The 14,899-nt window shown below is 42.9% G+C and overlaps 1 protein-coding gene across 2 annotated transcripts in view; it reads left to right on the top strand.

Moving 5' to 3' along the window:
- Window positions 1-4,460: 4,460 nt before the first annotated feature.
- ZFAND2A (zinc finger AN1-type containing 2A) overlaps window positions 4,461-14,899 on the top strand; it is a 30,594-nt gene continuing 20,155 nt past the window's right edge. For both annotated transcript variants that reach the window (XM_078664946.1, XM_078664947.1), the window contains exons 1-3: window positions 4,461-4,804; window positions 9,296-9,416; window positions 10,050-10,144. In XM_078664946.1, the coding sequence (XP_078521072.1) occupies window positions 9,362-9,416; window positions 10,050-10,144 (150 nt within the window). In that variant the 5' untranslated portion in view covers window positions 4,461-4,804; window positions 9,296-9,361. The remainder of the gene's footprint in view (window positions 4,805-9,295; window positions 9,417-10,049; window positions 10,145-14,899) is intronic.

Below are 14,899 nucleotides of genomic sequence, written 5' to 3'. Positions count from 1 at the left end.
TGCGTGACACCAAAGTATCCTGATGTGACCATTGTATTGGTCACAGTGGGGGCAGGCAGGCAGAGTCTTCACAAAATGAGGTGTGAATCACAGGCTCACGGCAGCGCTATCCTAATACTGATGTGTCAGTTACCGGCAGGCTTGAGAGGTGGTGGTTCATGTGCGAGCCAGTACCGCACTACAGTGTAACAACACACCTGAAAAACGCAGCCGGGATAACTTTTACATCACTTTAGTGCCCAATGGCGAGACACTTTTATAATAAGGCGGTGCCCCGAGCGGGCAGAATTTAATGTTTAGCTGCAGTGTGCACGCTGCTTGCACTACCGCAAGGGTGTACCATGGATCCTGTAATAAATGAAGGATGCAGAGTCCACTTGATAGGTTAAGATCCTTTATTCAGGTTCCTTCCAGGTTAGACAGATAGGTTACTTTATAATGTAAGTAGATAGGAAAACCCCACCAGGAGCTCGCTGTCTTTAGCTCAGCCTTAGGTGATCAACTGCCACAACAGGGAATAGAGAGGTACAATCAGCTAGAGAGACATCCTGGCATTCTATGATGTCATATGTATTGTAGTATTGTCTAGCCAGAGAGGAACAGTGAAGATAGTATTTACTACATATCCTATCTCTTTATAGAGTTATATCAGAACAAAGGAATAATCAGTAACAATACCTCATATGTCTCAAATAGCAAAGAAGTACACAATTTAGAACAACTAAAAGTAGTAGTGTACAATAAAAGATGACTTTAACATGAGGTATTATTATTTGAGAAAAGAACAAAGATTCAACATTATGACTTCAGAATTATGACATAATATACCACATCCCCTCTCCTTAACAAAAGAGTGAGGTTTTGAAACAAACCAAGACTACCCTCAACACAAGAAATGTCGACACTTAATGTATGACAAGAATGTAACTCGAAATCTCACCTAAATGAAGCCCTGGCCAGTAGCCACAAGTAGGTAGACTCAGATAAAACACAGTGTACACACAATCTCTACCAATAACAGGAGACGTTGAACCTCTCCTGAGAAGGGTACGTTGCTGGACAGCATGGGCATTAACTACCCAAAAAAATGTCAAAGTTTCCCCTGAAAAGGGTACACCGCAGAGTAGACTGAATATCTCTGGGAACAAAGGCATGAAGTAGCCATTAATACTTAAAAAAAACCCACTATAGGCGTTGACTACCCATCAAAAACACAAAACCTCCCTTGAAAAAGGTACACCGCAGAGCAGACTAAATATCTCTAGGAAAAGAGAATGGACTAGCCATAAATACTTATGGAACATACTATGGGTGTTGGCTACCCATCAACATCTCCGAACAACCAACCATGGCATAAACTACCACAGACACCAACGTCCCTATGAGAGGATACAGCATAGATTAGTGACTATAACCCTGGGACAAGAGGTGGAGTAAGTGCTACCCTTAAACACCAAGTACATGGTATGGACTACTCACACCAAAAACACCACCCTTATGTAGGGTACAATTCAGGATACTAACCCTGACTTCATGGATGAACATGCACTATAACATGGTCATGGACTACTCACATAAAAATACCTCAGGGTATTAATACAGACAACATGGATGGGTATTGACTACCCAAAAACACCAACTACATCTCTAACTCAGAATACGGACATCTCATAGCATTTACTACCTAAAAACATTAAACTATAGTTTTCATATAAGCACACCACATTCCTGAAAAAAAAACAGTGTTAACTCAAATGCATTCATGAAATTACTGTAACACAAATACATAAATAAATATTGATATTAGCTCCGGTGAGCGACCTCTCACCCGGGATCCAAACGCTCAGACCAAAAATTAAACAGAACATACATAAAGTCAACTTGCTGTGTCCCTGCAGAAGGTTTGCGGGTCAACGTAAAATCAGTACTGGTGTCTACAGTTAATGTTGAAACTTGCCACACAAACAAGGTATTGGGTCGTTTATTGAATGTTATAACTGAAGAAAAGTCAAGGGATGAAAAGATGTGCTCCACCTTCCACAGAAACATTTCTCAAAATGACTGTATCGTAAAGAAAATGAAGTACTGAACACTTGCCCTCAGAATCTTTCCCTTGCCATTAGTTGCAGGCACCAGAGCTTGATTAACACCTTCGAAAACGACGATTTGTGTGGAATGTAAAGGATGCGCTCCGACTTCTATAGTTAGATTTGCCCACCTGACTGCGTCGTGAAAAAACAAATATCAGTCCTCAGACACGGGAAACGGAGCAAGCTGTTGTCCTGGCAACCAAACAGACACAAAATGGCTGCCACGTCAGACATAGAGACGTAAGTAGCGTGAGGAAAATCTCTCCGAGGAAGGCGTCACAGGAGCAAAGAATGCGGCTTCACCAATACCCCTAAGCATTCTGGAGACGTCATCAGATGGTGGAAGCAGAGCAAACGTGAAAATAGCTCCCAGCCAACCGTCGGGCAACGGACATCAACACTCAGAAAGGTGAGAGATTTCACACGGGAAACAAAGTGTTGTCAGAGGGCTATGCCGATGCAGCGCTGAAACTTCACTCGGGAAGTGAAGTGTTGTCAGAGGGCCATGCTGATGCAGCGCTGTGTTTAGACGCAATTTGATAACTGCAAATTCTGAAAGATCTTGGGCAAAATAAAAACAATGCCGAACCACTTGTAAGATCAGATAAACGCGCAGCAGGTAGTGAGTTCTGGGTTGTAGACAGGAAGAGAACAAGTGCAATAACTCACCCGAGGGACGATTCACGGGAGAAACTTGAATGAGAGAGAAAAAAAAACGTTCACAGCATCAGTTTCTTGAGCTGTAAAACCACCACAAACATAATTAGTCAGTTTCTGTCAACGCTTGACACTTCCCAGACTGAATGAAGGCCGAATAAAACAAAGCAGACCTCAGGGAAGAGTAAACTTTTCCAACAGGAGCAAGGTGACAGCAGGTAGGACAGAAAGAAACGCCCAGGTTGCAGGCTGTCCAGGTGGTGGGAGGGACACTGGTGGGGTTGTCTGGAGCGTTGTCTTTGGGTTTCAATTGGCATTTGAAAGTCATAAAGTTTTTAGTTTCTTGTCTTTTTCCTTAGTCGTCCTTTGGGTTTCAAAGTCCATAAAATCTTTAGTTCCTTATCTTTTTCCTTAATCGTCCCTTATCCTTGGTTCACGCGTAGGTTAATCCTTTTAAGAAACGTCGCCAAACTGTAATAAATGAAGGATGCAGAGTCCACTTGATAGGTTAAGATCCTTTATTCAGGTTCCTTCCAGGTTAGACAGATAGGTTACTTTATAATGTAAGTAGATAGGAAAACCCCACCAGGAGCTCGCTGTCTTTAGCTCAGCCTTAGGTGATCAACTGCCACAACAGGGAATAGAGAGGTACAATCAGCTAGAGAGACATCCTGGCATTCTATGATGTCATATGTATTGTAGTATTGTCTAGCCAGAGAGGAACAGTGAAGATAGTATTTACTACAGATCCCATAGGCGGTCAGGGCCCTCTCACGCTCACCCTACCCGCATCATCGCCTAAACTGGCTGTAGTCCTGGTTTAAAAACTACAGAAAACCCATGAAATATCAAATTACTGCCCGCCAAAACATCACTGAAATCACCAGAGGGAAATAGTTGGCAAAAAATGGGATAAATCGTTTGTAATGTACATGCTGGATGTCATGTGTTAGAAGAAACTGCCGAGTCACGACGGATAAATATGACACTGACATCATCGCCGCGCGCGGGCGGGCCTACGGGATAAAAGGGCAAGTCACTGTCAGCTGATCAATTACCTAAGTCCCCAGCGCTCTGAAAACGTCACAGTATAAGGGTAGAAAATGCAAGTCATCGTTTAGGAAGGAGTCAGTGTGTTTCTAGCAGTAAAAGCAGCTAAGAAAACGTTCTGTTTTGAAGCAAGTGTAAATATTATTTCCACAGCTGATTTTCGAAATGTATTTAAAGAGAAAAGGAAACTTAGGACAGTTCCAAAGTACTGTGAATGTAAGCATATATGCTTGGATCCGATCATATTTGAGGGGCACGAAAGTTGACAGCGGGTACGTTTTTCTTTAAAATGTTTTGATGTAGTGGAAGCCTCATTGTTTTCGTAAAGACGTTTAAATAATTTTTCTAGTGGATATTATTTTTGTTTTATTCACAGTAGCATTTGATTTTTAGTGAGTTAAAACATTCAGCAACTTTTATCCCATTTTGAGTTTGTTTTTCACGAAACCCGTGTATCCCTTTGTTGGTTACCCAATTTATTATTTTGACCATGCAGGCGATTACCATACAATGATTTTCGGTACAGTAGTCGCCTGTGGTTCAGCAGTATTTGTCCTTCGTCGATGTCTCTGGCTACGTACGTATGTTTAGGACGCGGGTGCGCTCGTAGCCATAGAAACAGAGTCACAATTCTGCTTGTCATTCTCACGTGGGACGTCATTTGTGCGACGTGATGCAGCAGAGAAGGCGTGGTCGCCCAGTAAACACTGGCTCTGGAAACAGCTGGAAGGCTACTCTGTATGTGGATATTTAAGTTTAGGCGAGCTATGACTCAGCACAGGCTGATGGATAAATACTGCTGGCTTGGCCGTTTCGGGCAGTGCTGCCCAAAAGAAGAACGAAGACGTTCAGTACCCGAAGGAGAGCAGTTTCCAGGTGACCCAGGCTAGAGACATTAATTGCAATCTCACTGGGGACAGGTAGACTTTCAAGAACGAGCAGACCAGAATACTCCTGAGGCAGCCCGACCACCACACAGCTGTTTTTTGAGCGAATAACCAGCAGAGGTGAGCTTCTTCATAGAGTTTATTTGAACGTTGTTGAGCTGAGCTTTTTTTTTCTCGCACGTGTTATTTATTTTATTTTGTGTCTGCTGTGTTTTTCGCCGCTTGCCGAATAAGACAATTAATGTAGCATGCGACAGTATATATATTTTATTAAATCCTTCCCATAATAGCACACTCACCTTAACCACAGTTGTTTTGGAAAAGAAAAACATTCCGTAAGACTTCCCTGGATGTCATTCCTTTTCCAGGGTGGGAAACCTACTTTCATATTCATTCTCATTTACTTTCTGAATGTCTCGATAGATAAATATAACTATTCAAGTCGTTACTTGCTTGGAATTCGATTTAGATAGTTTCTACAAGTGTTTCATTTGAGTGTTTTACAGTTTTAAAGCGGTTTCTGCCTCCTTTCTTTAATTTCCATGTCAGTTTTTTCTATATTTTTAAAGTTTATATTATCATTTGTTTTAGAAAATTAATATATCGTAGATTTTGATAAATACTGTTAGATGGTTAAATCCGAGAATATGAGAAAAAACGTTGTTTCTGCAAATCAAACGTTTTGTAACATTGTTTGTTTTAAAGCAGACCAATGGCCGCCAGTATTTGAGAATTAGTTTCTGTTAGCCTAGAAAGGGGGTAACAGATCATAATAAATGGGAATGGCTTGAGGAGTGTGATTGTAAGTTGCATTGTTCGAGATCATGCAGTAAAGTAATGGCAAGGTAGGAAAAGGGGAGCTCATTTGACTGTGGAGGAACTGTACTGAAGTCAATGATGTGATCCTTCAAGAAGGGGCTGTTTAGTTCCTCTTTGAATAGTAGGAGAGATTGTTCAGCCTGGGGACGTAATTGTTTCCCACTGGGACATTACCTTTCTGTACCATAATGGGTGGAAGAGGCAAGCATTTGGACTGCTTTGGTGTCACTGACCTGACGGTAGGGCCACGCAATTTCTGTTGCTTACTGTCTGAGTTCCCAAATGTTTAAATACGTCTAGTGCCTTGGAGCTCTTGTATCACAAAAACAAAGTATAATCTTGGTCCAAAATGTAAACAGTCTTTCAATTTGGACACCAGGTGAATAAACCTCTAACATGCAGTTCCACATGTATGCAGATGATACCCAACTCTACCTCAAGATCAACACCTTGGATGACATTAGACTACTCAACAACACTCTTAAGACCACCCAAACTTGGCTTGCAGTGAATCACCTCAAACTGATTACTTTAAAAACTGAATTCCTTCTTATCGCCCCACCCGCCAAAGTCCCCACTATGCACAATCTGATAAAACACCTCACAGCACTCGATGTTCAATCAACCATTGTCGACTCGGCGAAATCACTTGGTATAACACTTGACACCAACCTCAATATGCAGAAGCATATTAGTAATGCAACGAAGGGAGCAAATTTTCAGATCAATACGCTAAGGAAACTGAAGCCCTTCCTACCTCCTCATGACTTCAAGTTAGCGGTTCAGGCTCTTGTTCTACCGCGGCTGGACTATGGAAGTGTTGCGTTATGTGGTCTCCCCAAAACCACCACAACTCCTCTAAGAGCATCAAGTTCAAGTTCTGCATTTATATAGCGCACTACTCACCCAGAGGGTCTCAAGGCGCTTGGGGAGGGGGGTAATTACATGTCGAATATCCATGTTTTTAGTTGTTTTCTGAAGGAGAGATGGTTCTGAGTGAGGCGGAGGTGGGTGGGGAGAGAATTCCAGGTTTTGGCGGCTAAGTAGGAGAAGGATCTTCCCCCCCATGGTGGATTTATGGATGCGTGGGATTGCGGCGAGGGCTTGGTTGGACGATCGAAGTTGGCGGGTGGGGGTGTAAAAGGACAGGCGCGGGTTGAGGCATTCTGCTCCTAGGTCGTAGAGTGCTTTGTGTGCGTGGGTGAGGAGACGGAACGTTATTCTCTTGTTGACGGGGAGCCAGTGGAGGTCTTTGAGGTGACCGGAAATGTGAGCTTGGCGGGGACGTCTAGTATGAGTCTGGCTGAGGCGTTTTGGATGCGTTGGAGTTTTTTCTGTAGTTTGGCTGTGGTTCCGGCGTAAAGGGTGTTTCCGTAGTCCAGTCGGCTTGTGACCAGTGCGTGGGTGACCGTCTTTCTTGTTTCGGTAGGGATCCAACGGAAGATTTTTTTGAGCATACGTAGGATGTTGAAGCATGATGATGAGACGGCGTTGACTTGTCTGGTCATCGAGAGGGAGGAGTCCAGGATGAAGCCCAGGTTACGTGCGTGGTCCGTAGGTGTGGGTGCGTTTCCCAGGGCAGGTGGCCACCATGAGTCATCCCAAGCGGAGGGGGATGATCCTAAGATGAGGACTTCAGTTTTGTCACAGTTCAGTTTTAGACGGCTGTTCTTCATCCACTCGGCTACTTCTTTCATCCCTTCGTGTAGGTTGGTTTTGGCGGTGTTTGGGTCTTTGGTGAGGGAGAGGATCAGCTGGGTATCGTCTGCGTAGGAGATGATGTTGAGGTTGTGTTGGCTCGCGATGGAGGCGAGGGGACTCATGTATACGTTGAAGAGGGTGGGACTGAGTGATGAACCTTGTGGTACGCCGCAGATGACTTCGGTGGCCTCTGATCTGAAAGGGGGTAGACGGACTCTCTGCGTTCTTCCTTTGAGGAACAAGATGATCCAGTCCAATGCTTTTCCTTGTATTCCGACGTTGCTGATGCGTTGTATAAGGGTGCTATGACAGACTGTGTCGAAAGCTGCGGAGAGGTTAAGTAGGATGAGGGCAGTTGTTTCTCCGTTGTCCAGTAGTGTTCGAATGTCGTCTGTTGCTGCGATGAGGGCGGTCTCGGTGCTGTGTTTGGCTCAGAACCCGGACTGTGATGGGTCGAGGCATTTGTTGGATTCGAGGAAGGCGGCGAGTTGACTGTTGACGGCTTTCTCAATGACTTTGGCGGGGAATGGGAGGAGCGAGATGGGGCGGTAGTTCTTAAGTTCAGTGGGGTCTGCTGTGGGGTTCTTCATCCACCAATGCAGCAGCGAGACTCATCACAGGCTCGAAAAAAAGGGCCCATATCTCCCCTGACCTAAAGTCTCTTAACTGGCTGCCATTTGAAGCCAGAATCCACCTGAAAATAGCCTGCATGACGCACAAGGCACTACATCATAGTGCACCCAGCTATCTCACACAAAAACTCACTATATCAGGAGGATCAAGATCAACAAGAAGTTCGGAAAACTTCCTTTTGAAACCACAAAAATTCAATAAGGAAAAAACCTATAATCGCTCCTTTTCAGGAATGGCACCCAGGATTTGGAATGCCCTCCCACCACAAATAAGACTTAACCCCTCTCCGTCCTCTTTCAAACTGGAAGTAAAAGGCATCCTGATGGCGAAATTTACGTAAACATTGCCTTACATGACTGTTTTTAAGAACCCCTATTTCACCCTTTTCACCTACCATTCTAAAGCCTGGCTTGTTTATATCCAAAACTTTGGTCCATTTATTTTGATGTTATATTTGGATATTCACTTGTTCTATGTATTCCCATCATCCTTCTACACCAAGCTAGTTTCTGCACCTTATCTGATTGTGTCCTGTTATCTAGGATTTCCTCCACCACCATGCTCTATCGCCTTGTTTTACTCCCTGCACGTTTCTTTTCTTTTGTTTTTAAGATTTTGATGTTATTCTTACGTTCCTTTTATTTCCTCAAATGTTGTTGCCTATTTACGCTTATTGTAAAGCGCTCTGATACCCGTAAGGGTCTTGTTCGCGCTCTATAAAACTTTAAAAATAAATAAAATAAATAAATATAGGCCAGAAAGTGTAATAAGGGCAAGGTATTACATGTTTCCTTGCCGTCTGAGGACTTTTGTTCCTTCAGATAGGAATACATATTGGCCTTTTCTACTACAAAATAAGTTGTTCTCTTGTTTTGGGAAAGTGTCTTCAAGGGAGAGGTCGGTGTGGAGCGTGAATCTGAGTAATTTTTCATTTGGGGATAGCTAATTTGCGAATCTGTCTATGCGAATGACAGATACACTTGCTGGGCTTGTCCGTTGCTGAAAGCTAAGAGGAATTCAGTCCTTTTTGGGTCAGATACACGCTTGGCATGGCATTTTATTACCGTCCATCCGGTCTTTCTCACCTAAATGTACCGACCCACTCCCTTTTTTTTTAAGGCCACAGACTTGAGCAGGTAGCTTTATATATAATAAGAGAATATTGATATAGAACCAAATACTGCACTATGAAAGACTACAATTGACAACAAATAATTAAATCTGGATTCCACTACGCAGCAACATAATCTTTTATTTTTGCCTGCTAAATAGCTACCTTGTTAAATATTTGTACATGTTTTGCTTGTGCATCAATTTCTAAACATTCACGAAGGCCAGTCATCGGCACATAAATGCAGATCTTAAAATGTGTTCCTTAAAAGTGTAAATAATATACTGTGAGTCTGCTAAAATCCAGATATGTAGAATTCTTAATTATGGGTTTGCTTGTGTTTGTAGGAAAGTTATCACACCACCCATTTTTTAAAGAAGACCAAGGGAATCTTCAGAGACACATATCTTAAAATGGAGTTTCCAGACTTGGGAAAACATTGTTCAGAGAAAACATGCAAACAGCTGGGTAAGAAACTGTAAACTATATACATACACGTTTGTACAAGCAGTAACTAAGAAATGTCTTAAAAACATATTCTGATACTCGTTTTGAATGTGAGGATATCGTATACATTGCTGCTTCCACACTAACCGAGAGGAAGCAGTCTTATTCCTTCTATTGAAAATGGTGTTGCTGGTATGGGACTGGCATACATTTCCCCCAAATCTCTACTAATTTCATGTTCTTGCAATGAGTAACTATGACGAGAGAGAGAAAAGGGCAACAAGATGGGGGTGAAAAATTAAGTGCTAATACTTTTGATCTTGGATATAGTCTATATTGCATGTTAATTATTTTGCCCCTCTGATGCAACCTCTCCTGTGGGTTTAGGCCTTCAGTTGGGTGAGGGCCAAAACAAAGGTGGTGGACTGGATTTACAGTCAGTGATGCTACATTTATGAACCAAGTTCCCTCCTTACCACTTTATGTGATTTGTATTGATGGTCAATGGAAATCCATAACTCAGTTTTAAAAGAAGTGCCTGATACTGAAACATACAATTTTGGGTTGTTCTGTGAAATGATATAGCTTTAATGAGTATAGTGGCTAAGCATCATTTCATAACATTGTATTCATTAACTTGCTTTATTTTTGCAGATTTCCTGCCTTTTAAATGTGACGCATGCAAAGACGTGTTCTGCAAAAACCACTACAAGTATGAGCAGCACAGATGCAACTCTGCATACAAGAAGGTAGCTTTGCCAAAGCACATTGACCCATCCTATTACTTATTTGTTTGTACTCCGATTATTCCCACAAGGAAACAACCAGGGCAAATGGTGTTTAAGGTGCAATCTTCTAGCAGCAGGAACTTTTTCATGGCTTTCAGGATGAAATATTAACTGTAACTAAATTTAATATCCGTGGCTTTCTGTCTCTGTACAAAGCTGTGATTTTATGTTCTACTACATCTTCATAGGACCAAGCTCTATCAAATACAACCAAAGGTCCAGCTTCATAAATATGTTTGCTCGCTGTCTAACACAGGCTAATGCGACAATCGGAATTTTTAGTTTAATTACTGGGTGTGAACAACCCTGCAACTTGCACCCTCCAAAGGTGCGTTTGAGCAGGTTAAACCTCCGGAAATACAGTTGGGTGACCCTTAGTTTGTATCGAGACATGCTAGATGTTATGCCCCGTTTTGAAGGATAAAACTTGTGATTGGAGCTGACGCATCCAATAAATTCTGAACCTTGTGTTTTCTTATTTCACAGTATGTGGAAATTATCTCCCCGACCCGCGTGGCACTCTTAATTTCGACTTTGCCTTTTGAGGTTTTTCTGAGTTCCAACACCTGCCTATTTACCCCTTTGCACTTGTTGAAAAGCATCATACCTGGAGAAAATTAGAACAGTTGAGGTTGCAACCCATGTATTGTATTTGTGGTGTCCTAGCTGTGTATAACTCTTACACATGCAAAAGTGCTGACTGCACAAAAATCTGAGTTGACTACGAAGCAGTATCTGGTTGGTTACTTGGTAGTACAGCAATTGTAGGCTTAAAATAGTAGAGACCCAATGGATTACAATTGCAAGTCATGCTCCCGTTCTATTGCAAGTCGAATGTATAGTTAGTTGCTTCCTTTGCCGAGATTAAGATGGGAGCGGTTCCATGTTTTACGCCACTGCTCCTCGCCTACAAGCTTCATTTAGTGCCTGCTGATTGCAGGTTGAAACCTTCATTCCATTTGGTTTTAACAGTTTATTTTTTTTAAACATTTAAAACTCAGCTGTGTTTGCACACCCGACCCTATGTTGCCAAGTGTCTAAAACAATTAAACAGGAATCCTAAACGTGTGTTAACCGCCGGTTGTATTGACTGATGCTGCAGGGAGGTACACTATAAAATATTCAACTACTTGGTGTCAAATTCGCAGTGTATTCCATAAAAAGTCATTCCAACCAGTTTTTTCATAACCATCAGTATTACTGTTTACCATCCCTGATTCAATGTGTTTTCGATATTTAATTTTAAAGCATTACTTTACAGTTAATGTGCTGGAGCAGAGTACATCCCACAAGTGACTGGTTGAAACTAAGATGAAAGAAGAATGCAATGTGACCATTTCAGTTCCTTCATGCATAGGTTTTGAAATCTTGATAAACTTCAGTCAGCTGCTGTAAGAAAAGACATCATTTTTATAGCAGCCCCCCACTTTGTCAATGTCAATGTTAATGTTAAAGGCTTTTGTATAGCGCAACAATTCACCAAAAAAGGTCTCAGGGCGCTTGGCAAAAAGACGGCATCAACCTTGAAGGGAGCTAAAAAAGGTTTTGAGGGGAATTAATTAGGAAAGAGCCAGGTTTTCAGACTCCTGCGGAACGCTAGGTGATTAGAGAGAGACAGCAGATGGGTGGGCAACATGTTCCATAATTGCAGTGCCAGGTAGGAGAAAGCCCTGCATCCATTTGTGGAGGTACGCGCCTTTGGTTGGGCAAGAAGGGACTTCGAGCTGGAACGTAGAGTTCTGGACGGTCTATACCAAACTAGTTTTTTTGCCAGGTAGGTGGGGCCTGTACCGTAGAGGAGTTTATGAGCGAGACTTAGGATTTTAAACTGACATCTTTGGCGCACGGGGAGCCAGTGCAGTTCTTTTAGACTAGGTGCAGAAGCAGACCTAGGCGGTAGTCCCAGTACCAATCGGGCGGCCGCGTTCTGTAGTATTTGAAGTTTAGTAAGCACACACTCATTAATCGACACAAACATGGCATTTCCATCATCTAGACGGCTTATAATAAGCCCCTGAACCAGAGGCTTTCTTGCCTCTAGAGGAAGCCATTTAAAGATTTTGCGGAGTTGTTTAAGTATTCCGTAACAAGTGCCAGATACTTGGTTGACATGTGCTTTCATCGAGAGAGCGCTGTCCAACATAATGCCCAGGTCACATACCACTTCTTTAGGCTCCGGGCGGGGTCCGAGTTCGTGAGGCCACCAATCCTGGGACCAAATGGTTTTGGCTTTACCAAATAGCAAGATTTCAGTTTTGCTATAATTGAGTTGGAGCTTATTATCACTCATCCAACTGCTAATGTGAACCATGCACTGCTTGAACCTCACACAGGTGTCAAGAAACTGAGAACTGCAGGTGATTAACACCTGCGTATCATCTGCGTAGGACACTGTGGAGAAGCCATAAGATTTTATGATATTGGCCAGCGGGGTCAGATATAAGTTAAACAACAGGGGACTGAGAATCGACCCCTGTGGCACCCCCACAGTGAGAGGCCTGTTCCTGGATACATGGGTGTTCATTTTGAGATAGGTATAACAGCCGGCGAGATAGTCTTCAAACCAGGCTAAGGCGCTGCCCCTGACACCAATCTCCCACAGCCGATGTTTCAGAATGCTGTGGGAGATGGTGTCAAAGGCCGCCGATAGATCCAACAGGACCAGAATAGCTGACTCCCCTCTGTCCAGGGAGAGCCGAATGCTATCTACCATCTCAATAACTGCGGTCTCCGTACCATGAGCGGCACGAAAACCTGACTGTGAGGGATCAAACAATGCATGTGTCTCAATGTAGGTGGTAACTCGTTTATTTACTAGATGTTCCAGTACTTTCCCAAAGAATGGTAAAAGAGATATAGGTCTGTAATTGGATAGGGTGGAGGGGTCACTGTTGGGCTTTTTGAGAATAGGCTTGACCTGGGCTAGCTTCCAAATACTAGGAATAGAGGCACTCTGAAAGGAGTGATTAAAGATGTTAGTCAACGTGCCGGCCCAAAGCGGGAATATCCCACTGCATCTAAGAGGGGATAATAAATCGGTAGGGGAACCCGATTTAATTTTATTGAGGGCTACTAACACTTCATCCGAAGTGGTGGGTTCGAATTCAGTTAAGGACGGGGTGGTAGTGGTTGCAGTGGAAGCCACAGTCTCTGGAAATGCTGCGCCTGACATGGGCTCATCCTGCATGGCTGCTGGGAATGAGGAGTAAATTGACTTGATTTTATTATCAAAATAAAAAGATAATGAGTTCACCCATTCTGAGGTGGGGCTAAATGCGGAGCACTCCGCCAAAGGGGTAGTGAACTCCCTCAAGATTTTATGCAGTTCTTTACTCGAATGGGCCTTTATTCTCTGCTAAAGGTAAAGGGTTTTTGTTTTCTTTATGTTTTTTAAATAGTTGGAATGAGCGAGTTTATAATTGTTGCGTTTTTCTTGCATTCTATTCTTCCGCCAACACCTTTCGGCTGTTCTGCTGGCCGCTTTTTCACGCTTCAAGTCCTCAGTGAACCAAGGTGAAGCAGTGCTCTTAACCTTGACTGAAGTTTCCGGGATAATTTCATCGAGTGTTTTTTATGGACACATCCAGTTGGGTTACCATATGTTCAATGTTCTCATAATTGTTGTTGGGAGGTACAAAGTGAGACAAGAATGCCTCAGGAGTTAGTTTGTGCCAAGGACGAATAGATACTATTTCTTTATGAATGGTTGTCCTTGACCCCAGTGGTTTAGGAAATTTAAAATTGACTAAAAAGTGATCAGTCCAGATCATATGCAAGGGTGATTCACAAGTGAAATTTGCTATGTTAGTAAAAATAAGATCAAGGGAGTGGCCGGCTTGATGAGTAGGGCCGATTACCCTTTGTGTGAGACCCAAAGTTTCCAACGAGGTTATTAGGTTACAGGAATCCGAGTCATGCATTAACTCTGCATGATGATTGAAATCGCCAAGTAGGATAAAATTATCAGTGGCGAGCACATGTGATGCTAATATGTCTAAGAGAATGTTGGCGAATTTTGATTTCTCTCCCGGGGGTCTATATACCAAAGCAGCCCTTCCAAAGGAGTTTGTGTTAAATTTCATATTAATTATTAAAATTTCCAGCCATTCATTGGAGAGTGACTCGAGCTTAGTGATTTCAATGGGAGCTTTTGCCGCAATGGCAATGCCTCCCCCTCTCTTTCGTACTCTATCATGTCTGATAATCTGGTATTCGTTAGGAAAAGCGATGGCTATATCCGGAGAAGCCACGCTATGGAGCCAAGTTTCAGTAAAGAAACAGATGTCGGGTTTTTCATTATCCAATAGGCTCCAGAGCTCAAGGGCATGCTTAGGGATAGATCTGGTGTTAAGGTTCAGCGCTGAGAAGGTATTGCTATCTACATTGGTACTGGTGTTGTTAGATAGTTGAAAGTTAGCGAGCGCTTTCATGTGCGAGCCGCTCAAAGTTGCATTGGTCGCTACCCTGGGGCGTTCGGTGGTAAAATGGATTGCCTTGGTACAATCTAGTGGATTAGCTAACCCCTTGGGCGGGTTTAGAGATAGAAGTTCCTGCCGACTGTAACAAATCATAATAGTGGTACAGGAAACACCGTAACCCAATAGTAATAGAAGGAGGAAAGGAAAATTAAGAAAATACCAGGGGTTTAGGCGGGAGGCGGTGTCCAGGCGCGGTGGGCGCAGACGGGCTTGCCTTTGGCGCGCCTTCGCGCTAGTG

Source organism: Lissotriton helveticus, chromosome 10, assembly GCF_964261635.1.
Source record: "Lissotriton helveticus chromosome 10, aLisHel1.1, whole genome shotgun sequence".
Taxonomy (NCBI): Eukaryota; Metazoa; Chordata; class Amphibia; order Caudata; family Salamandridae; genus Lissotriton; species Lissotriton helveticus.
The sequence above is the reverse complement of the archived record's forward strand: the minus strand, read 5'-3'. Positions and strand labels throughout refer to the sequence as shown.